This window comes from Phoxinus phoxinus, assembly GCF_949152265.1.
Source record: "Phoxinus phoxinus genome assembly, chromosome: 12".
In the NCBI taxonomy this organism is placed as follows: Eukaryota; Metazoa; Chordata; class Actinopteri; order Cypriniformes; family Leuciscidae; genus Phoxinus; species Phoxinus phoxinus.
In genome coordinates, this window is record NC_136887.1 from 34,260,602 (window position 1) to 34,286,500 (window position 25,899).

Below are 25,899 nucleotides of genomic sequence, written 5' to 3' on the forward strand. Positions count from 1 at the left end.
CATAAATTCATCAACTAACCATTCAGAAATGTCCTGTTGCTTCTACATGTTGTCACTTCTTCTCGAGTCTCTCCATCATTGTCTGACTCCGGTTTGAACATAAAAGGCGAAAAGTTTTTGAAATGTTCAGTGTGTGTGTGTGTGTGTGTGTGTGTGTGTGAGGTAAAAGGACACGAGCTGTTGAAACTCCGCCCCCTGTGCCGGGAGCAGCAGCTCATTTGCATTTAAAGGGACAGACACAAAACGGTGTGTTTTTGCTCACCCTCAAAAAGTGACACTTTAACATGCTATATAAAAATATCTGTGGGGTATTTTGAGCTAAAACTGCACACACACACACACACACACACACACACACACACACACACACACACACACACACACACACACACACACACACACACACACACACACACACACACACACACACACACACACACACACTCTGGAGACATCAGAGACTTATTTTACATCTCATGAAGAGGGCATTATACCACCCCTTTAAAGAACAACAAAACATTGATTTAGCCACAACCAACGATAATTGTAGTGTGATCACAATCACAAACTAAACTATGTTCCCTTTGAAAAAAAGAAGAAGAATTTTGTTGATCAGAAAATGTCTTTTCTTTTCCCAAGAGAACTAACAGCTGTTTTTACACCGTGTTTGATGGATTCTGACATGTATCTCCCGTCGAGTCGGATGTTGCAGTGGTTGTTTGAGTCTGACAACCTTTTCAACCGAAAGGCCCCTGTGGACGGTGAATTCATTTAAAGAGGAGCTATTCTGCTTTCTTCTCGTGTTCATCTTTCTTCAGTGTGTAATGTTGCTGTTTGAGCATCTCTGCAAAGTCACAGTTCTTCTCTATATCGGTGTCAGTGTTTCTGAACTCCTGAAACGCCTCCATTGTAGTCTTGAGTTTCTTCCGGGAACGAACACGTCACAATATTCCTCATTATAATAATTAATGCGCAGAATAAAGGGGCGGGGCCTGGTTGAGTTAGTTAGTAGTGTGTTAAACTGGCGGTTATGGGAAGGGGCGGGACATTTCCCAAACACACTCGAAGCGCTCGACCAATCACAACACACTGATCCAGCCGACCAATCAGAGCACAGTGTGCTTTTCAGAAGGAGGGGCTTCATAGAGACAGGAAGTAAACGGAGCGTTACTGACAGACTGGGAAGAGAGGAGCCGCAACAATGGAGAATATGAGGAAAATAATCAACATTCAAGCAGGAAAACCTGTTCAAGAGCAAGAAAACAATAGACCTTGTACAAGAGCATAATATGCCTCTTCAAAATAACGTATCTGCTCTTTCTCTGCTTCTCCACAGAACGACTACAGAAAGCTGTCTATGCAGTGTAAAGACTTCGTGGTTGGCGTTCTGGATCTGTGCCGAGACACCGAGGAGGTCGAGGCCATCCTGAACGGAGATATATCGGCCGAGCTTGAGGAAGGCCAGCACCATCGCTCTCTGCTCAGTCGAGTCAAACTGGCCATTAAATACGAGGTCAAGAAGGCAAGTGTCCGTATAATGAGGCCTATTCATAGGTCACACTACACCTTTTTTGTTGTTGTAATGTAACAAAATGATGGCAGCATATTACAACAATATTATAAAGTAAAATAGTTATATTTCTTTTACATAATTTTTTTTTTATAGTAAATAATTATATATACAAAAACAACCTAGAATGATTTCTGAATGATCATGTGACACTGAAGACTGGAGTAATGATGCTGAAAATTCAGCTTTGATCACAGGAATAAATTACACTTTACTTTATATTCACATAGAATTCTTTACATTTTTAATAATATTTCACTATTTTTACTGTATTTTTGATCAAATGAATGCAGCCTTAAAAGAGACTTCTTTTAAAAGCATCCAAATTCTTCACTTTTTGTGTTATTTTTTATTTACATTTTTTTTTGTTGAAAAATGCTGCCAGCAAATATAATGATGCAGAGATTACACTTCACTTTTAAGGATGTTTAGATTAGTTTTTTTAAACAGGAAAACAATACTTATTGTCGAAATGATTTCTGGCAGAAATGGGCGTGATTTGTGTTGTATTTGTAGTTTGTGCTCCAGAACCCTTATGTGTACTCAAAGTTCATCACTGCACACACACACACATACAAAAAAAAAACACTCAAAGCAAATATAATGTTGCATTAATGGGTAAATCTCATGCTTTCATAATAACACATCATACTTCTCGTACCAGCCACAGTCTGCATCGCTGAAGATTGTTAACCTCAATATGCATTTATAAAAGAACCTGTGTTTATGAAAAGCTGCTGAAACATTATTTAGGAAGGATGAGGATTGGCGTTTGATTTATCGGTCTCTAGTTTCTCCCGAGGACACAATCTCCCTTCCCTGAAATCCTGGCTGAAGGATGTCTGAAGAATATAATGACGAGAAGTAGATAAAGAGGGACGCAATTAATCACATGTGTTTTATTGTGGAAGTGTGACTAATCCTCCGTGCCGACTTAGTTTTGTTTAATCACCGGACACACACGTCGTCCGCTCCCGCAAACAGGCTCACACACTCTCCGGGACGTAATCGGATGAAGTGTTAATCAGGCTAACAGCAGCACGCTTCAGCGCCCAGACAACCCTGACATGAAGTGTCATTTAAAGATGAGATTTTAAGAGCCCTAAACGCTCCCCGGAGGACGAGGAGTGTGTGAGGAGCACGAGGAGTGTGTGTGAGGCTCCGGCTCGCGTTAGGAAATGAGTTCAGAGTCAGCCGTCCGCATTACGATGATTACTTCAGTGGTCGCTTCATGCCTGAGAAGTGTTCAATTAAAAGTCATGAAGCGATTGCTTACTTTCATTGAGAATGACTCTGCTGGCTGGTTGTATTGTCAGTTCAAAAAAAAAAAATATTCGATCGAGGGAATCATACGGCAATCATTAAAGGAGACCTATTATGCCCCTTTTCACAAGATGTAACATAAGTCTGATGTCCCCAGAGTGTGTATGTGGAGTTTTAGCTCAAAATACCCCACAGATAATTGTTTACAGCATGTTTAAATCGTCACTTTTTGGGGCTCAGAAAAACGCACCGTTTTAGTGTGTCTCCTTTAAATGCTAATGAGCTGCTGGTCCACGGCACAGGGGGCGGAGCCTAACCAGCTCGCGCTCAGTGAACAATCTCAACTCACGGAAAGATGATAATATCAAAACAGAAACTCACAGTAACGGTGTTCATTTCGACATTAATGCCTAGAGTCTGAGAATATCCGCTGTGTGGAGTTGGAACAGGTATAGTTTAGTTTAATTACGGTTATGTGTCATTGATTAATAAATAATGAATAAAAATGGCGGATTGCTCGAAGTGTTGGGCCGGGAGTCAATGTCCTTATTTGGCAGTTCCGCTGCAAATACTTGTTCAAAAAACGTAATAGAGAATAGAAAAATCGGAACAGGTTGCAAAATATGACCAAAACTGAATATAAAGATATCAACGAAGCACCTGAAGAGACTAATTTCAACTTTTCTGTACTTCTAAACACTCCAAATATACAACAAAATGCATTTAAGGGCTAAAAAAGTGGATTTAACATGATATGTCCCCTTAAAGTTCCTCACAGGTTTTATGTAATAAAGTGATGGTTTAGTGATCCGTAGTGAGACACAAGAATGATGCAGAGTTTTAAAAAGCATGCTACTAAATTACTCTTAATATTTCTGACTTGTCTTTAAATAGCAGAAGTGTTTCGTCCACTGAAGGGACGTGTAAAGTTTCTAATTAAATCTGCAATCAAATTTAACACCGAAATGCACAGTTACAGTTATTCTGAATGTGATTATTTGCAATAGCTACGATCTTTTTGCACATTTTGCTGATTTTATTTTTATTTGACTTCTTTGTTCTGGTGTGCAGTGTGAATCTAAAAATATTAATAGAAAAAAATAGACATATTTTTATCATTATTATATTTGTTTACAAAGCTCTAAAAGGAAGTCATGCAATTTATTTGTTAAAATCAGTTCTATTTTAAAGTGGCGTTTTATTAGCATGATTGAATGTCACAATAACAAATACCGGTAAGAATAAAATATTTTTTAAATAAGGTGATGAAATAATGAATAAAAAAATATTTATATATATATATACGTACTTTCAAATATGTATTCCTGTGATGCAAAGCTGAGTTTTCAGCATCATTACTCCAGTCTTCAGTGTCACATGATCCTTCAGAAATCATATGCTGACTTGATACTCAATTATTATAGTGTTTTTTATCTTTTTTTGGACATTAAAACCCCTTATCAAGCGCCCCCCTTTTTTTAATAGACATGAAAATGCACATTCCGAACTTAAATGGTTGTAATTCAAGAATGCTTTGGAATATAGATGTAAGATTGTTCTTGTTTTTAAGAAGACATTTGGCAGATTTTTGTAGAAGTGAAATAAATTAAGAAAGTTAAACAGGAAAAAAGTTATAGAAGTTTGAGTTTATGAAAATGTACAACGTTAAAAATTGAATTATTCATATTTTATATAAAATATATATTTTCAAAACCTGGTGGACTCTAAAACGGCACACAAAAAAATCAAAGGCAAAAATCTGAACTTGTTTCAAATGTTAGGTTGATATCTTGGTACGCTTTAAAATAAGCGTTCAGTGAGAAGTTGTGGCGCAGTACCACACTTCTCCACTAGTTGACATTACTGCCCATATAAGGGCGCCTGCATTTCCATATGTGGTTTGAGTGATTCTGAACCATTACTTTTACAATTTTCATACAATTTATGAAGTAGACATCCTATTCAGAAGTAGTGTTTGGCAGATTTAGAAATTAATTCAACCTCTTAGAAGCACAGAAGATCACGTATGTGCATTATAGCTCGCTGATACATCACTAATGCTGAATCTATTATTGTTTTCTTTATATTGAAAACATTTTCAGACCTTTTTTTCTAAAAGAATTGAATGGATGCTATCTTTTGAACTCTTGGCATGAAAACAAACTGAGTTTTCTACCATTCTTTCATGATTTTTCATGTTCATCACTATTTCAAAATAAAGGTCTGAACACGCCTCAGGAGTATGAACATATTCTTGTTGCAAATTGATAAATTACGGCTCCTCTGTCATTTATTTAAAAAATCAGTCACCAAATATGTAAACTAGAGATTGTAAGCTTTCAAATGATATATAGTTTGTCAAGATTGGTTTAGGTTTAGTATAGGATATTACTGTTTTAAATATATAATGGCCGTGGGCCCGCCGGCGGGCCGGTGCCAATATAAAGGTTAAGAGGTTTCAGTGGCTGTGGAGCTGAAAAATTTGTTTTGTCTAAATAAGTGTAAAAATGAAGCGAGGTTCTGGACAGAAGTGCGAGACAGAAAGTGTTCCTGCAGCTTCAGATGTAATGCGCCTCTCTGGAGCAGTTTCAGGGATTGCATGGTGAGGTATTAGCCGTTACCCAGCGGACAGATAGAAACCTGTGTGCCCTGATTCACAGCCAATCAGATTGGACCTTTGCCAGGCTGTTGAGACAGACATTTTTATGTGAGTGTAACCTGAGAGGAAGACGAAACTTTTTTTTTTGGATTCGCTCCAAGTAGCATTTACTCATCAGCAGAAACCCCAAACCTCAACGGCTGCTTTTGACAAGACCACTGCATCTCAATTCCTCACGCACGGCACACACTCCAGGAGGGACGTGCTTCACGACCTTGCTGTGATATTACTCCGAATACAGCAGTAGCACTTAAAAAATTAGTTCACTTTTTAAAAAACTTTTGCTGATAATTTACTCACCCCGATGTCATCAAGATGTCCATGTCTTTCTTTCTTCAGTGGAAAAGAAATGAAGGTTTTTGATGAACACATTTCTCCATATAATGGACGTCAATGGGCCCCAAACGGGTCAAGGTCCAGATGACAGTGTCAGCGCCGCTTCAACGGGCTTTAAACGACACCAGACGATGAATACGGGTCTTATCTAGCGAAACCATCGTCATTTCACAAATAAATAAAAAAGTTTAAGTTTTATAAGCACAAACGCTCGCCTTGCTCTGTTCTGTGATGCGCGTTCGTGACGTCACGTAATACGCAGTTACGTTGTAAAGGTCACGCGTGCGTGCGTGCGTGCGTGTGTGTAAGCAGACCATCTACGGGACAAGCCGGATTTCACCATATCTTCATGTACACAATAATAATCTTGTTTTTCTAAAAGTGTATGTGCGTTGTGGACCCGCCTACAGGTGTACATTACTAACGCGCTCTTTAAATAACAAAAAAAATAAATTGCACCATTGACTTTAGAGCAGGGTTCAGTTGGTCAACGTCTATTTCAGTTCCTCAAAATATCAACACGCCTGAACACACACTCGTTCTCAGACCAGCAGCTCATGGACACAAATGCATTTGCTATTTAAACAATGTGGCGCAGGACGTGAAAATGATAACTGCGTCGGGCTGAAGCTGACAGTGGTAGTTGTGTTGTAATGAGCCGGTTTGTCCCTCCAGGACACACACACTCACTGCAGGGTATCCGATGGGAAAGTCTGGTTCGCGCTGTCGCTCTAGGGCATCTTTTTACAAATGACTGGAGTGAAAAAAGCGCCACAGGCCGCAGACGACGGCCATGATGCTATCGTTTAGTGAATTACACTAATGTCTGGTGATTCTTCTCATGGGATTTTAACTCTTTTGTCTCAGTTATTTAGGCCGAGTGCCAGCGTTTAATGTGATGCTGTTTGTTTGAATGGTATACAACAATATACTAGAACAGATTATTGTGAAAAAATGCAGTTAGAATGACTCTAACATTCAAGATACAAGGACAAAATGCCCCTGTATGAGTGATGTAATTAAGCAATATCACACGAGTAATGAGGGCAATATCACACACAAGTGCATTCCCCCCCCGAATAGCACAAGTGCAAATGTGACACTGATTTTATTAAATAGTTCAATAAATAAGAAGTTAAGTTAAGTATTGTGTTATATTTTAGACTCAATATTGTCTTTTTTTGTTACCTATAAAGCCGTAGCAGAACAACTTCTCCGAACTACACACAATGGAGTTTCTGAACGAATTCGCGGTTTGAGCGAATCGAGTGAATCGATGATTCAATGATTCATTCATTAAGAGAGCCATGTACTTCATTCCTGAATGAATCAGCCGTTTGAATTAATCGAATGAATGAAAGATTAAATGACTTTTACCGCCACCTACTGGCAGTTTTAGTTTCTTATTTAGAGTAAGCCTATCATTTATTTAATTATTTTCTGAAATCCATATTAATAAATAAACTATTAAAGGTATAGTTCACCCAAAAACTTTTAAAAAATAAGTTTATGTGTAATAAATTCTAGGATTATATGATTAATAATGCGAAATATTATTTACATTGCAGTTTAGATGCTACATGGTACTTCCATGGTACAAAAACAGAAAAAAACCTTTATAATATTATTGTACATTTTGTTTTGTTTTTTACAGCAAACAAGTAATAAATGTGCAGATAATGCATGAATAGTTATGAATATGCTAAATACTGTTTAAATGAAACTGAACACATTAAAAACTGATTGTCCCCGTTTTCAGTTTTCTGTCCTCTTCTCAGTAATATAATTGTGGCCTGTTATTCATAGCCGTTCTTTCGTCCTGAGTTCATTCTTTCATTTAATTATGTGGATGTATTTTCAAGTCATTTATTCTGAGCCTCATAATTTATGGCAGGAAGGGGTTTATAGGACAGCCGTGAAATTAACACCTGTTTTTCTCTGGGGATTGAAATTAATTAACCTACTACCTTAATACAGACCGTCCGTCACACGGGGAGTGGCGGTGTGTGTGTGTGTGTGTGTGTGTGTGTGTACGTGGCCCAGAAAACACATGTTGGATTGGACACCTGGGGTGGAATGGGGACAGTTTTATTGAACTTAGTTTGAAATAACTCAAATAAACTTCTCACAACATGCATCTTTAAAAATCTGTGAATGATTTCAGCCATTTTCCTAACTTCAGCCACACACTCTCTGCTTCAAAACGCTCTGTAAACTGATGGACAGAGTGCATTCTGACTAAAAATGTAATCCGCACAATGTCATTTGCAGATATTATATGACTATCCTGAGCTGTTGTGGCAAAAACAATGTCGATGTCATGCTTTTAAGAGCCTCTGAATCATCTACTGTAATAAGCAGTGCTATTTTAGTATCGTTGAGGTTTTTTTATTAATTATATTTCAATCATGACACCTCTGAATAGTTTTAGCATGTTATTAACTATGACTATGTTTATGGATTTGGTCTTGGTGGACTAGATCTGCTTCGCTGTTGATTATTGCTGATGCTATACAGAGCAAGTATTGACTTAAATATTATGTATATATATATATATATATTAGTGCTGGGCAGCGATTAATTGCATCCAAAATAAAAGTTTGCGTTTACATAATGTATGTGTGTAATGTGTATAATTATTTTGTATATATAAATACACACACATGCATGTATATATTTAAGAAAAATGTGTTATTTATATATTAAATATTTATATTTAGATATAATATAAATTATGTATAAATATATATACATGCAAATATGTCTTGAATATACAGGTGAAACTGGAAACATCTGAATATATTCCAAAAGTTCATTTATTTCAGTAATTCAACTTAAAAGCTGAAACTAATATATTATATAGACTCATTACATGCAAAGTGAGATATTTCAAGCCTTTATTTGTTATAATTTTGATTATTATGGCTTACAGCTTATGAAAACCCCAAATTCAAAATTAGAATATTGTGAAAAGGTTTTCATAAGCTGTAAGCCATAATAATCAAAATTATAACAAATAAAGGCTTGAAATATCTCACTTTGCATGTAATGAGTCTATATAATATATTAGTTTCAGCTTTTAAGTTGAATTACTGAAATAAATGAACTTTTGCACCATATTCAATTTTTTCGAGATTCACCTGCATACATGCATGTGCAATTAATCGTTGCCCAGCACTAATATATATATATATATATATATATATAAACGGCTACTTTTGCATGGTCATCAATGGAGAAAGATCTGCTGAATAACTGAGACCAGGACTGTCTCTCTTCACTGCTCTTCTGTTGTTGCTGACAGGAATAATGCATGCTCTCCAAGTTAATTTGTCAGTGATTCCACATAACATAATAATGACCAGAACCCCTTTCTGCGCCGTCCGCTCCAGGTGAGTTATGGGTCTGCTGGGATGTCTCGCTGGTGTGTTGCTATGGTGACGTCTGGAGCAAACTTCGCAAGATGCCATCATCGCACGCAAAGCCTTCGTTTCAAAGAAGGACATATTTCAGTGTTTATAGCCGTGACAGACATGTTTTGCGGTGATAAACAGCAAATTTAAACCAGTTTGCATAATTCAACGTAAAAAAAAAAAACTTCAATCTTCAGTGTCACATGATCCTTCATAAATCACTCTAATATGATGATTTGCTGCTCAAGAAACATTTATGGTTATGTTGAACAGCTTTATGTCTTTGTGGAAACTATAATGCTTTTTTTTCAGGATTCTTTGATGAATAGAAAGTTTCTATAGAAACAACAACTCTAATTTGAAATAGAACTACTTGTGTTTACTGTCACATTTGATGCCACACATTTTAATGATGCCACACATCTGCCTCTGTGTCCTCAGTTTGTGGCTCATCCGAACTGTCAGCAGCAGTTGTTGACGATCTGGTATGAGGATCTGTCTGGTCTTCGGGAGCAAACTATTCCTGTGAAGTTTCTGGTGGTTTTGGTCGTGGCGCTGGGACTCCCCCTGCTAGCTGTGGGGTATTGGTTCGCCCCGTGCAGTAGGGTAAGACACTTTTACATACATATATACAGTGTTGGGTGTAACTAATTACTAAGTAATTAGTTACTGTAATTTAATTACTATATATATATAGCCTATATATTACCAAGGGGGTAATCCATCCGCCGTAAACTGAAGCCTCCCCGGGAGCCGCCATTGTAGCAGAGCATCACCTGCTGTTAGCATCCCATTGACTCCCATTCATTTTTGCGTCACTTTGACAGCGAATAACTTTACATTTGAGGCGTTTAAAGACTCCATTTGTCCATTATTTATTTCTAAAGAAACAAGACAATGTTTAAAAGGCTCCATTACCTTGTATCTTACGTTATGGCCCCGTAGAAGCCGTTTTTTTAAAAATAGGCTAACGATTGCGTCATGACCACGCGACTCTCTGTCGCACTGTAGAGAAATTACCGTATAGACCGGCGGAGAAGCTCACAGGCGATCGGGGGACGTGGAGGCATAAAGTCTGATAACGTCAAGGAGAGAGTGATAAAGTTGCTCCCGCTGCTAGCTCATGGACAGCTAATGCTCACGCTCTGTCTCTGAGAGATCCGGAAGGGAATGATTCAGATTTCTCTCAGCACATCTACTAGAAGACTGACAGCTGTCAGACTCACGTCACATCTACGTCACCAAGCTCAGTTTGAGTCTGCACAGTACGCCTGATGATCAGGAAGTGATGCTTCTAATGGGCTTCACTTTTCTCCGTTGAAATCTATGGGGTTGCTGTGTCCATCTTATATACTGTGGAATACTTGATTCTGATATTTCCAAATAACAATCGCTGAAAACGGAAACACCGGCTCATCCGGGTCACTGAAGTCAACCGCTTGCTAGGTTTTTCTTTGTGGACGTTTTGCTTTTAGTGACCTAATAAAATATAAAAAAATCAGTCGAATCAATATTTTGTGTACAGCTATTTAATTATGCCGGGGCTCACCAAACTCGGTCCTGGAGGGCCGCTGTCCTGCAGAGTTGGTCCAACACACCTGCCTGAAAGCTTGTAGTATGCCTACTGAGACCTTGATTCGCTAGTTGTGTTTAATTAGGGTTGGAGCTAAACTCTGCAGGACAGCGGCCCTCCAGGACCGAGTTTGGTGACCCCTGAATTATGCCATCCAGTATCGTGGACTCTTTCTCTCTTGTTTCAAACGCAGCAGCGGCCATTTTGTGACTATTATTTTGTTCACTGTTGAATTACAAGATACAAACAGGTACGATTTTAAAACAGTTTCATCTCAAATCAATATCTCTTATCCCCATAATTATTTATGTGGCGAAATACTGTGTAATTACGGTGTATTGTATCCCTTAAATGTCCGTCTAGTTTAAACTTGCCGCGCTAGCAACTGCTCTCTTTAGCGCAAGCTTGGCGTTTAAAGACCTAATAAAATATTTAGATCAATATTTTGTGTCTAATTATTTACTTATGTGGCAAGTAGCCCTGTAATAAGCGGTATAATGTGCAGATAAAACGTGTATATATATATATATGCGTGTATTCCCTTTTGGCTGGAAAACATTGTTTTCAGACATAATTACTTGTATTAGGTTTTGCATTTGGATATATATTTAGACATTATTAAAGGCTAATTCATAGCTTTATTACCCTGGTAAAAATCACATCCTAATTTTGCAGAGTTAAGGCCCGTTCACACCAAGGACGATAACTATAAAGATAACGATAAAGATAACTATATATGCGTCCACACCAACGACCGATAACTTTTTGTTATAAGCACACACGCGCGCCCGCACTGCGGTTTCAAAGTAGCGAAAAATTATTACTTCTAACCATTTATTCCCAGGATACGACCGATTGCTTTCCATATATCCATCTTTTTTAATGTATCCTTGAAAAGGAGCTTGACTTGTAAAAAAGTGGTGGATTTTTTTGTACCTCGACGATTAACTTCTCTGCAATGTCATCTGCCATTTTAAATGCGCGAGACCTTTAAATTAGAATGGATTCTGATTGGCTGTCAGTGTTTTATCGTTCGACAGCTGGAAAAAATCGTTCTGAAATGATCCCAACGATATCGTTCATCATATCTTTATCGTTATAGTTGTGGTGTGAACTCTGTTATTCTTTAATATGGAGAACGATTTTTAGAATTATATCTTTATCGTTATAGTTGTGGTGTGAACTCTGTTATTCTTTAATATGGAGAACGATTTTTAGAATTATATCTTTATCGTTATCTTTATAGTTATCGTCCTTGGTGTGAACGGGCCTTTAGACATGTTCCTGGGTCGACATATTTATTTTGTTGACATTTCTGTCCCAAAATGTAATGCTAACTATATCTTTACCCCTAAACCCAACCCCACCCATAAGTTAACCCTAAAATCAGTTGGAAATGTTAACTCTGGTTGTAACCCTAAACTTGACATAAACCGTAAACCTGTTCCTCAAATCTGATTGGTTGTTAGTCCTACAATACCTTCCACTCCATTTTGATCAGTCTATTTTTAGTAGTATTTTCTCTGCAGTTGTCAAATCTGAAGTTACTTTTGTTGCTATATATATCATATTTAAAATGCATGCAAAGCTACAATGTAAAAAAACGACTTTCCAAAGTTGTAAATAAAAATAAAAAGCTTATTCGAGTACGTTTTAGTCATTCTACTTCAAAAATGTCACGTTTATTTCATTGTTACTTGCTGTTTTCTTCTAATTGTTTGTGATTTTCAAAAAGTAAATCCTTTTTTCAGTGTAGTGAGTCCGTGTTTGTGATTAAACACATTTGTGTCCCTGGATCACAAACCCAGTCTGGAGCCGCACGGGTATATCTGTGGCAATAGCAACTATACATTGTACGGCTCAAAATGATCCATTTTTCTTTTATGCCAAAAATCATTAGGATATTAAGATCATGTTCCATGAAGATATTTAGTAAATGTCCTACCGTAAATATATAAAACATGTATTTTTGTGAGTGAATGCAGCACAATCGTGAACATAAATGCACAACTTTAAAGAAGATTTTCTCAATGTTTACATTTTTTTGCTCCTCAGATTCCAGATTTTCAATAGTTGTGTCTCGTCCAAATATTGTCCTATCCTAACAAACCACACATCAATGGAGAGATTATTTATTCAGCTTTCAGCTGATGTATAAATCTAAATTTTAAAAAATGGACCCATGTGACTGGTTCTGTAGTCCAGGGTCACATTTGTTAATCTGCTGTTGATCTTTTCCATGTTTTCTCAGCTTGGTAAAATACTACGCAGTCCTTTTATGAAGTTTGTTGCTCATGCGGCCTCCTTCATCATCTTCCTGTGTCTGCTGGTGTTTAATGCGTCCGATCGGTTTGAAGGAATCACAACACTTCCCAACGTCACCGTGACGGACTACCCGCTCCAGATCTTCAGAGTCAAGACCACACAATTCTCCTGGACAGAAATACTGATCATGGTCTGGGTTGCAGGTAATGCTCGCCATCGGCAATGCTTGTTATCAATATGACTTCAAATCTACATGATGTCCCTTTGTACACCTTTTTTTTTCTTTTTTTTTCTTTTTTTTTTTCTAGTATGTATACCTGAAGATTTAGACATTTGATGAGAATTTATCTCATTTCTGACTGAGGAGAAGCAATTGAGATATTGAAGAGACCTCATTTGTGACTTTTTTTTTATATAACTGGACAAATGAGAATATGGTGCAAAAGTTCATTTATTTCAGTAATTCAACTTAAAAGGTGAAAGTAATATATTATATAGACTCATTACATGCAAAGTGAGATATTTCAAGCCTTTATTTGTTATAATTTTGATAATTATGGATTACAGATTATGAAAACCTCAAATTCAAAATGAGAATATTGTGAAAAGGTTTTCATAAGCTGTAAGCCATAATCATCAAAATTATAACAAATAAAGGCTTGAAATATCTCACTTTGCATGTAATGAGTCTATATAATATATTACTTTCACCTTTTAAGTTGAATTACTGAAATAAATGAACTTTTGCACCATATTCTCATTTTTTCAGAGTTTCACCTGTATATAAAATAATCAGTTTTATGCCTGGTTCAGATTACACGATTTTAGCCCGATTTTGGCCCGATTCGTTTGACGCAGGGTGTCGTGGGGATTCGTAAACGACAACGGGCGTCGGGACGCAAGATTTGATCGTTTCATCTCGTATAGTGTGTCATAGTGGGCGACAACCTACGTCGCGTCTGCGATGCTTCACGACATCACGACAAAAAGACTAGCATGTTTGATTTTTTTTCGGTCCTCCACGACGAGAGTGAGTGAGTGAGCGAGCGAGAGTGTGTGCTAGTGAGTGTGTGTGCTAGGGTGACCACCTGGCTATATTGCTCTGTTGCAGGTCAGACCTGATTTCGCGGGACACGAGGGAGATAACTTACTATTATTATAGGTGAATAAATATTGATTTTATATTAACGTTAGATGTCTTTGCTAGCTTTATAAAAATGTTAGTCTATGACGGCGCTGACCGGCGCTGTGAACGTCACTAATAGCCTAATATAAAACTCATTTTAACAGCACGGGTCTATTCAATCTAAATAATTAAGTGAAAATAATAATCTAATCGCTAAAAAGCACATTTCCAAATAAACACAAATTCCATTAGGAAAGACTAACGTTACAGATTAAATGCGTTCTTACCGGATTCAGTAGCCTATTTTTGTGTCTTTTCCATGCGTGATGGTGAAACTTCGGTGGCTACACAGCAATCTCCTTTTTTAGGGTCACCTGTAACTGGTTTTAACCATGTATATATTTTTTTCTCCCATTCCTTACGAACAAAGACGCTTTTTCTTCTCGGGAGCTCCGGATAGATCCATTTTTCTATTGCAGAATTTTATTTTTTTTCTCAGTGTTTGTTTTCCCGAATTCCCGCTCTGGCTAGAACCAATAATAACGGCTGCGCACGTTCAGTGTTTTCTTATTAACTTTTTTGTATAATTGTAATTTAAAAGGACGATTAAATAAAATGATGCAGACAAAATTAAAATGTGGGACACTGCTTATGACTTGCGGGACAAAGCTTCAAACTTCGGGACTGTCCCTCACCCCAGTGTGTGTGTGTGTGTGTGTGTATACGTTTGAGAGTGAGTGCGTGTGTATATGACATAGTATATGTGCGAGTGAATGTCTGCGACGGCACGCGATGACTGGTCAGAAAGCAACGTGTAGTCTGACATGTTTCTTGTCCACGACACGACAAGATTTTAGGATTCAAAATCGTGTAATCTGACACAGTGACTATCGTAACCGACAAAAAAATCGTGTAATCTGAACCAGGCATTAGTGATATAGGACATTTAATTAAGACACTAATCTATCACTGTCAGAAATAGAGTTCCTCACTCCAGGAACAAAGCAGGACGATCAATGAACCTCTCAATCGTTTAGTCCTGATGAGACTGAGTTTGAGTGGATGAAAGCCAGTGATCTCTGAAGTGAAGGAACATAATGTGTTTTCTTAAACGCTTGCTTCCTCGCAGATTAGTGCTGGGCGATAACTGACGCTTCTACAGTTTTCATAGCATGACCGACCATTGCTCATCGGTTTCCAAAACAGTGAAGCTTCTTCGAACCTGCTTTCCTACAGCAAGAAGTGTGAATCATTTTAGTGAATCAGTTCATTCGGAAAGTTAATTTCAAAGAACAATTTGAATAAAAATGTTTTTCCTTTCATGCTTTTATATTTCGTTTAATCACAACATTTTCTACTAGATTATGAATTGAGGTTTTTCAGTTTCAGTATTTACTGTAAATGATCTATTCAAGATTAATTCTGTTATTTTTGGACCTGATAAATATTGCTCTGATTGCAGAATATATTTGGGGTTGGTCCGATTTTCTTATGTTTTTGAAAGAAGTCTCTTCTGCTTACCAAGGCTGCATTTATTTAATAAAAAATACCGTAAAAACAATTAAATATTATTACAATTCCAAATAATGGTATATTTTATTCTTTATTCTATGTGAATATATAGTAAAGTGTAATTTATTCCCATGATCAAAGCTGATTTTTTAGCATCAATACTCGAATCGAATGTTTAACCACAGTCATTACACATTTAAAACAGTAATATCATATACTAAACCTAAACTAATCTTGACAAACTATATATCATTTGAAAGCTTACAATCTCTAGTTTACGTATTTGGTGACTGATTTTCTAAATAAATTACAGAGGAGCCGTAATTTATCAATTTGCAACAAGAATATGTTCATACTCCTAAGGCGTGTTCAGACTTTTATTTTGAAATAGTGATGAACATGAAAAATCATGAAAGAATGGTAGAAACCTCAGTTTGTTTTCATGCCAAGAGTTCAAAAGATAGCATCCATTCCATTATTTTAGAAAAAAAGGTCTGAAAATGTTTTGAATATAAAGAAAAAAGTAATAGATTCAGCATTAGTGATGTGGCAGCGAGCTATAATGCACATACGTGATCTTTTGTGTTTCTTAGAGGTTGAGTTCATTTCAAAATCTGCCAAACTTTTGCCAAACCATCCTATACTTCTGAATAGGATGTCTACTTCATAAATTGTATAAATTTTTTTTTAAAATAATGGTTCAGACTCAAACCACATATGGAAATGGAGGCGCCCTTATATGGGCAGTAAAGTCCACTAGTGGAGAAGTGTGGTACTGCGCCCAAACTAAATCTCACTGAACGCTTATTTTTTGAGATATCAACCTAATATAATAAAATTTGAAATACCACAGGTCCACCAAGTTTTGAAAATATATATTTTATATAAAATTTGAATAATAAAATTTTTAACATTGTACATTTTCATAAACTTTTTTTCTTGTTTAAAAATTCTGCCAAATGTCTTCTTTAAAACAAGACCAATCTTACATTTTATATTCCAAAGCATTCTTGAAGCCGCTTAGGGGTTAAAACAACTTTTATTTGAAATATAACTTTTTGTAACACTTACTGTCACTTGTAATCAATTTAATCATGTGTCCTTGCTGAGTAAAAGTTTTTTTAATAGTATTAAAAGTATTACTTCGCTCAAGCTTTAACAATAGTGTAAATCTATACCATTTGTTATATATTTTCCATCAGTTTTATATTAAAATGTATTGCCTCCTTAAACAGCCTTTATGAGTTTAGGTATTTTAAGTAACATGTAGTGCGGTGTGGCTTACTTCTTTTGTTTTTAAAGATCATCGTGACTGTAGTTAATCGAGTTATAGCTCAGCGTTTAGGAAGGCACAGTTGCACACTCACTTCGAGAAACAAAAAAGCACCGTTCAGCATAATATTTTCTAGCCGTTTACATCGAGGCATGTTCATTCATCATTGTCATATTGTGAAATAGATTTAGTAATGTGAGGCTTTTTGCTGGCAATGCATCATTGAGAGAGCTCAGATTGGATTGAGTTTAGAACATTTTCCCATTTGGTTTGAGGTTCAGAGAGTTCTCCCACAATGACTGCACCTCACTACATTTGATGTAAGAAAATTGTTTGTGTTTCAATGCTGGACAAGATGAGGAAGTCCTTAAAGATACAATATGTAAATTTTTTCGCCGCTAGGGGGCGCTAACCTTTTATAATAACAAATGCGTCGGTTGATGACGCATAAGTAGAATTATGGAACTTGCCGTCATGCCGATGGATCTAATAATGTTTATGGATGAGTGAATACATTGATGTGTTTATCATGACTGTGGTGTGAAGCGGAGCGCTAGTGCTAATGAGAGACAGATATCAGCGCCACACGCGAGTCCCGCGGATATAAAGGAGTGAGGACATTAATCTATCGAACTAACGTACCCGCGAGTGCAGATTAATACTCACAGGACAGTTTATTAGACGAGTGAAGCTTGTGAGGTAACGCAGCGCTGATTTATTTATTTATTTATTTATATTTTTAAAACAGGAAAAGATTAAGGGTGCTTTCACATCTGTAGTTCGGTTCATTTGGTCCGGAACAAGGGAGAAAAATTATACTTTGTAGCATTTTTCAGGCGTTTTGGTTCCTTTTCACACCACACTGATTGCTCTGGTCCGAATCAGTTTATGAAACGAACCAAAATGCAGTCACGTGACAACATCCACATCACTCGTTGGCCAGATGGGTCTTGAACGTATTTTCATAACTGCACTTTTATTGTCAGAATTAACGTGCGGGAAAATTCCAACAGAACTGACGGAAGTAAACAAAGAGGAGGAAAATCCGGCAGACAACACGTCGCTTTTTACTATGGAGAAATGACTTTGTGGGCTGATTGTATCCCTCGTCATAGTTTATTATATTAGTTTGTCTACTCCACTTTAGGCAAACAATAACATTTGAGAATGAAGAGAGAATGCGGCTTGAAAATAATGTTTTATGCAATGCACGCAGCGAGTCACTTCAGGAGGAGGCAACGCGTGCATTAATGTTGCTAAACATTGACATAATGCACAGCGCGGCTGACTACGGCAGCTGGTTTAGTCCAAAAATGCGCAGTTATTTGGCAGTTGGGTCTGTTCGAGGTCGGATCACGTTCTCACCACAAACGAACCGCTCCAGAGTTCGTTTGAAAGCGTACCGAGACCACCTCTCCTAGGAGGTCTCGGTACGCTTGTTTGGTCCGCTTTTGGTGCGCACCCGAGTGCGATTGCTGCATTCTCACCGGCCCAAACGAACCGCACCAATTCGGAAAACGAACTCTAGTGCGATTCAACCGAACTAAACAAGGCAGGTGTGAAAGCACCCTAAGGACAATCGGGCCTGGCTCAGTATAACACTGATTTTCTGCAGAACATAAAAACCACATACACAACAAAGCTCACACACTAGACAGCTAAAGACAACAACAGACACACAAAACCAAGATATTGGGCAACAGGAGAGGCTATAGAGCCATCTCAATAGTCACAGATATACCTGTCCATTAAATGGCGAGCAAATGTTATTTTAAATAGTCTTCTTGACGTGATAGTCCTGATGTGCTGTGGGATCTCATTCCAGGTTTTAGTGAGCACATGAAAAAAAGATCTCTGTCCATAGCAGTTCCTAAAAGCTGGTAAAGGCAAAAGTCCATTTGTAAAAGATCTCGTAGTGCGCTCAGACCTTGAGCTGAGTTTCGGAACCAATTCGGTTAGAGCGGTTACAGTGTGTCCATTTGAGATTTGATGAAACGGGTAGATCCCATGGCTTATTTTATTGTTCTGAAATGTCAAGGCATTACACAAAGATAGTGCAGTACAGTGGTGAGTCCAGCCTGGAAGCCTGACATGGATCTTATGAGCTCTATTATAAAGTCTTATTACTGGTTCGATAATCTCATTTGTTGTTAGTGACCAAACAGGTAAACAATCACTCGCTCTACACTATCACACTAAACTGCATCTGAGTGTGTTAAAGTTATAATGTTATTCTGTGTGTTAGTTTCTCTGTATGAGATTAGTACGCTAGATCAACATTAGCATAACATACTGATCATATTCTAACATTTCATCATGTTGAGCTATATAACATTGATTATTTTTATGTACATTTGCTCAACTGTCTAATAAAGCACACGTAAGAGTAACGTCTCTGTCGAGTGGAAGTTAGCCGCGGACGCTAGCTCTCAGACGCTAGCTCCAGACGCTAGCTCTCGGCTTCTCGGAAACACCGCGCTGATATTGATCCTCGTTTTAGTTCTCCTTTTGTCCCAAAGTCTGCTTCCCATGTTCATAATGTTTGAACGGAACAACAACAGCGTGAGCGCCGCTAGACGTAACGCTGTTGTCCACGTCTGTCGCCATGGTTACTATGTCAGAACGAACGGAAACCAGGGATAGCGCAGATATTACGTCAGTGACAGGCGACGAGTGAAAAGGCCAATTATTTAAAATTGGAATTTCTCTGAAATTAAAAATCTTTGGGAACTTTTGGGATATTGGGACACAACTGCAGGATATCACACTGTGCGAGTGATTTTTGGAAATTTTATTACAAATTGTACCTTTAACTGAAACACATACGTGATTTTTGCATTTGTTATTTGTCATTTTAAGAGGAAAAGCAGTAAATTTAGAGATTTTTTGGGACTATTTTCATCTTCCAGGTTTGAAGTCAACATGAGGATGTGATGCGTTCCTGCACTATAGCTGCAGGGACTCTTAATTATTCATGATTGTATGTGACTTGTTCTCTTGCATGGTGCAAAAATCCAAAGTGTTGTTTGGTTTCCACCTTGAAAGTGACAGACCAACAGGCTTTCAGTAAATGACGACACATTTGACACGTTAGAGTGAAAAAGCCATCCTCACTGTGTTAGCTGATCGAACCTGCTTGGACTGTGGAAGTGGCCGTGCGTGGAGTCCATTAGTGGTGTTGTTTTCCCTCTACAAGCCTGAGGAGTGTCGCGCTGTGAACACTTAAAGTGCATAAAGTGGAAGTGACGTACATCCGAGAGAAACACTTCTGGAACAAGAACAAATGTGGGCGGGGCTTGATTTTGTCTGTGGGGAATTGATTGGCTGGTTGTGGTTTGCTATTGGTGGATCTCATGTGAGTGACAGGTTGCCCCGCCCACATCATCAGAGAAGAGAAGCTGCGAGAGGAACTTATTCTGATTCAAGATTACCAGGAACATGAATAATGATGTGGCCGGTGACATAAGAAAATGTATGTGTGACATAAATATTTATACCATCCATGAAACAGATTAATCATAGAAACATAGAAACATAGAATGTTCATTTAAAGTGTGTGTTTATAATGTTCATTTAAAGTGTGTGTTTGGAATGTTCATTTAAAGTGTGTATTTGGAATGTTCATATAAAGTGTGTATTTGGAATGTTCATATAAAGTGTGTATTTGGAATGTTCATATAAAGTGTGTGTTTAGAATCTTCATATAAAGTGTGTGTTCGGAATGTTCATATTTAAAGTGTGTGTTCAGAATGTTCATATAAAGTGTGAGTTCAGAATGTTCATATAAAGTGTGTGTTTAGAATGCTCATATAAAGTGTGTATTTGGAATGTTCATATAAAGTGTTTGTTCGGAACGTTAATTTAAAGTGTGAGTTTGGAATTTTTATTTAAAGTGTGAGTTTGGAATGTTCATATAAAGTGTGTATTTGGAATGTTCATATAAAGTGTGAGTTTGGAATGTTCATTTAAAGTGTGAGTTTGGAATTTTAATTTAAAGTGTGTGTTTAGAATGTTCATATAAAGTGTGTATTTGGAATGTTCATATAAAGTGTGAGTTTGGAATTTTAATTTAAAGTGTGAGTTCAGAATGTGATTCTAGCTCATGCAAGTGTAGCATTGGTGAAGTGTCACATTGGTGAAGTGTCACATTGGTGAAGTGTCGCATTGGTGAAGTGTCGCATTGGTGAAGTGTAGCATTGGTGAAGTGTAACATTGGTGAAGTGTAGCATTGGTGAAGTGTAACATTGGTTAAGTGTAGCATTGGTGAAGTGTAGCATTGGTGAAGTGTAACATTGGTGAAGTGTAGCATTGGTGAAGTGTAACATTGGTGAAGTGTAGCATTGGTGAAGTGTAACATTGGTGAAGTGTAGCATTGGTGAAGTGTAGCATTGGTGAAGTGTAGCATTGGTGAAGTGTAACATTGGTGAAGTGTAGCATTGGTGAAGTGTAGCATTGGTGAAGTGTCACATTGGTGAAGTGTAGCATTGGTGAAGTGTAGCATTGGTGAAGTGTAGCATTGGTGAAGTGTAACATTGGTGAAGTGTAGCATTGGTGAAGTGTAGCATTGGTGAAGTGTAGCATTGGTGAAGTGTAACATTGGTGAAGTGTAGCATTAGTGAAGTGTAACATTGGTGAAGTGTAGCATTGGTGAAGTGTAACATTGGTGAAGTGTAACATTGGTGAAGTGTAGCATTGGTGAAGTGTAACTTTGGTGAAGTGTAACTTTGGTGAAGTGTAGCATTGGTGAAGTGTAACTTTGGTGAAGTGTAGCATTGGTGAAGTGTAGCATTGGTGAAGTGTAGCATTGGTGAAGTGTAACTTTGGTGAAGTGTAGCATTGGTGAAGTGTAGCATTGGTGAAGTGTAACTTTGGTGAAGTGTAGCATTGGTGAAGTGTAGCATTGGTGAAGTGTAGCATTGGTGAAGTGTAACATTGGTGAAGTGTAGCATTGGTGAAGTGTAGCATTGGTGAAGTGTAACATTGGTGAAGTGTAGCATTGGTGAAGTGTAGCATTGGTGAAGTGTAACATTGGTGAAGTGTCGCATTGGTGAAGTGTCGCATTGGTGAAGTGTAGCATTGGTGAAGTGTAACATTGGTGAAGTGTGCATTGGTGAAGTGTAGCATTGGTGAAGTGTAACATTGGTGAAGTGTAGCATTGGTGAAGTGTAGCATTGGTGAAGTGTAACATTGGTGAAGTGTCGCATTGGTGAAGTGTCGCATTGGTGAAGTGTACAGGTGAAGTGTAGCATTGGTGAAGTGTAGCATTGGTGAAGTGTAACATTGGTGAAGTGTAACATTGGTGAAGTGTAACATTGGTGAAGTGTAACATTGGTGAAGTGTAGCATTGGTGAAGTGTAGCATTGGTGAAGTGTAACATTGGTGAAGTGTAGCATTGGTGAAGTGTAACATTGGTGAAGTGTAGCATTGGTGAAGTGTAACATTGGTGAAGTGTAACATTGGTGAAGTGTAACATTGGTGAAGTGTAGCATTGGTGAAGTGTAGCATTGGTGAAGTGTAGCATTGGTGAAATGTAACATTGGTGAAGTGTAACATTGGTGAAGTGTAGCATTGGTGAAGTGTAGCATTGGTGAAGTGTAACATTGGTGAAGTGTAACATTGGTGAAGTGTCGCATTGGTGAAGTGTAACATTGGTTAAGTGTAGCATTGGTGAAGTGTAGCATTGGTTAAGTGTAGCATTGGTGAAGTGTAGCATTGGTGAAGTGTAACATTGGTGAAGTGTAACATTGGTGAAGTGTAGCATTGGTGAAGTGTAGCATTGGTGAAGTGTAGCATTGGTGAAGTGTAACATTGGTGAAGTGTAACATTGGTGAAGTGTAGCATTGGTGAAGTGTAGCATTGGTGAAGTGTACAGATGAAGTGTAACATTGGTGAAGTGTAACATTGGTGAAGTGTAGCATTGGTGAAGTGTAGCATTGGTGAAGTGTAGCATTGGTGAAGTGTAGCATTGGTGAAGTGTACAGATGAAGTGTAACATTGGTGAAGTGTAACATTGGTGAAGTGTCGCATTGGTGAAGTGTAGCATTGGTGAAGTGTAGCATTGGTGAAGTGTAGCATTGGTGAAGTGTAACATTGGTGAAGTGTCGCATTGGTGAAGTGTAGCATTGGTGAAGTGTAGCATTGGTGAAGTGTAACATTGGTGAAGTGTAACATTGGTGAAGTGTAACATTGGTGAAGTGTACAGGTGAAGTGTAGCATTGGTGAAGTGTAGCATTGGTGAAGTGTAACATTGGTGAAGTGTAACATTGGTGAAGTGTAACATTGGTGAAGTGTAACATTGGTGAAGTGTAACATTGGTGAAGTGTAGCATTGGTGAAGTGTAACATTGGTGAAGTGTAACATTGGTGAAGTGTCACATTGGTGAAGTGTGTGTGGGACGGTTGATTAGTGGTGATGGTCGAGGGCTCAGCTTGACCCTTCTGAACACAAACCCCTGACCTTCTCTCTTCAACACCGGCTCCTGTCCTCACTGATTCCTCTGGCTTCTCATGGGAGTTTGGTGAAGTAATGGATTTATACTTTTGGAGATTAAATCGCCGTTCTATCCCAGCATGCTTTCCGTGTCTGATTAAATTGAGCGACTTAAATTTCCTTCGGCATTCTTCTAACTTAGATTTCAAATTAAAGTACAATGCAATTGTAGGTCATCGTTTGAACAGAATTTGCTGAGGCTTCATACAGAAAATGATCATGCAGTAATTCAGACTGTTCTCCTCCAGCTCTTAGATTGTGTGATTAATTCTCTCTCTGTGTCTGTATCTCTCGCTCATCTCTTATGTCCTCATATCTCAATATGAAAACACACAAGCTGCTTTTTCTGCACTTTGATTGTCTTGTCTGATCGAATGGGAAAATTGTACAATCCCATGGCGTTCACCACAAGATACAGTTTGTTCTATTTTCAACCACACCATAACAGCTGATAATGAAAAATGTTGTGTTTTCATGTTTGAGGCTCAGAATCGCTGTGTTTTCCGCAGGAATGATGTGGTCGGAGTGTAAAGAGCTGTGGACGGAGGGGCCGAGGGAATATATTATGCAGCTCTGGAACGTTCTGGATTTCGGCATGCTCTCCATCTTCATCGCCGCGTTCACCGCACGGTTTTTCGCCTTCATGCAGGCCATGAAAGCCCAGGAGTATGTGGACGAGAATATCCACGCCGCAGACCTCTCGATGGTCACACTGCCTTCAGACATCAGATACTTCACATACGGTGAGGAGCGTCTGAGCGCTGCCGTCACTCCGAGAGAACGTCTTAATGGTGCAGTGTGTAGTTTTAGCGACATCTAGTGGTGAGGATGCAAACTGCACCCAACAGAAGTTAAGGTGGCCGACAGGAAGTGATGTCGTCGTCTGACACAGCAGAGAGTAGCCAGTTAATCAATGCGGTTTCTTTACAAAGATAAATTAAGAAATTATGTTTACTTAATTATTCAGTAAAACGATGTTATTGCGAATATTATTGTTACTTGTTCCTCATTGTGTCAGTGTTTTATTCGCTGACTTTAGCTAAAGCTTCTTTGCATAAAGAACAACATAGTGACGAAACGCGTTTGTCCGTTTAGGGCCACCGTAGAAACATGTCGTTGTAAGGGGATCCGCGGTGTGTGTAGATAGAAAATCACAAAAACTTTTATGCTATGTTCACCAGTGTTGGGGGAAATGCATTACAAGTAATTCGAGTTACGTAATCAGATTACTTTTTCAAGTAACTAGTAAAGTAATGCATTACTTTTCAATTTACAACTAAATATCTGAGTTGCTGTTTTCAAAATATAAGTAAAGCAAGTTACTTTGCTTTCCCATGACTGACAGCTTTTCTGTCCCAGTGCAGAGGCGTTGTTTTTGAAAATTATTATGTTTATTGTAGTTCTGGACTAAATGTGAGCATGAATTTACTCATCTCACCTGCACAAAAAAAGGATTCAGTGTTCCTCAAAATGAATAAAATCAGTGAAATGCAAAATCAGAATACTAAGCAAACCTCCAATATTTAATGTTAAATAAAACAAATATTTGTATGCATTTAATCTCACTTTATTGACCAATGTACTTGCTGCTGATCTTGTTTTTGTTAGTTTAGTATTTCTTCTCCTGCGTCCTATCATCTGCAATTGTAAATTTGCATTTCCTTCAGCCTTATTATATAAAAATTTGTGTGAAAAGGCCTTTACATTTGGCCAAAAATACAACTTTTTTTGTTATAAAAAAATAAAAGCCCAGCCCAAGTGGGTAACGCAAAAGTGACTTAACGCATTACTTTTCTTAAAAAGTAACTAAGTACCGCAATTAGTTACTTTTTAAGGGAGTAACACAACATTGTAATGCATTACTTTTCAAAGTAACTTTCCCCAACACTGGTGTTAACACCAAACACGAATAGAGCGTCTGGCGCGAGTGATTTCAATGTTAAGTCAATGTTAAGACTCGTTTCCGCGCGTCTGGAAGGTCCTGCGGCGCGAATGAAGTGGTTAGCGCGGCGCGGTAGGCGCGAATTCGCCTCATTCGCTCGAGCTGCTGTCACGTGGTGAAGTGACGTGATAAACGGGGGCAGGCCCGCTTTTAATTTATAATTTCATTTTATATGTTTGGCCTCAATAACTTATTTTACAATATGACTAAATGCCTGCGTGAAAGAAGGAATGACATTGTTCGGCTATATGTTAACTATGAATGTGACACTGAACACTTGTACATTTCTGAATGAGATGAAGAAAAACTCACATAATTAAAGAAGTCGTTTGACCGACGTTATAACGAGTCATTAATGTATTTTAACTTATACGTTTCATATAATAGAACCGAAGCTATAGATTGTGAATTTAAACATGTCTCGTTTACCAGCGGCAGACGTCAGGAGCACTAGCCGAGGTGAGGCGGGTTACATGAG

The 25,899-nt window shown here is 38.0% G+C and overlaps 1 protein-coding gene across 1 annotated transcript in view; it reads left to right on the top strand.

Annotated features, from left to right (window-relative positions):
• trpc3 (transient receptor potential cation channel, subfamily C, member 3) overlaps positions 1 to 25,899 on the top strand; it is a gene marked incomplete at its 3' end in the record, with an annotated part of 63,063 nt that overhangs the window by 13,325 nt on the left and 23,839 nt on the right. The window contains exons 4-7 of the mRNA XM_079631071.1: positions 1,337 to 1,522; positions 9,683 to 9,847; positions 13,066 to 13,282; positions 23,989 to 24,222. Of these exons, the coding sequence (XP_079487197.1) occupies positions 1,337 to 1,522; positions 9,683 to 9,847; positions 13,066 to 13,282; positions 23,989 to 24,222 (802 nt within the window). The remainder of the gene's footprint in view (positions 1 to 1,336; positions 1,523 to 9,682; positions 9,848 to 13,065; positions 13,283 to 23,988; positions 24,223 to 25,899) is intronic.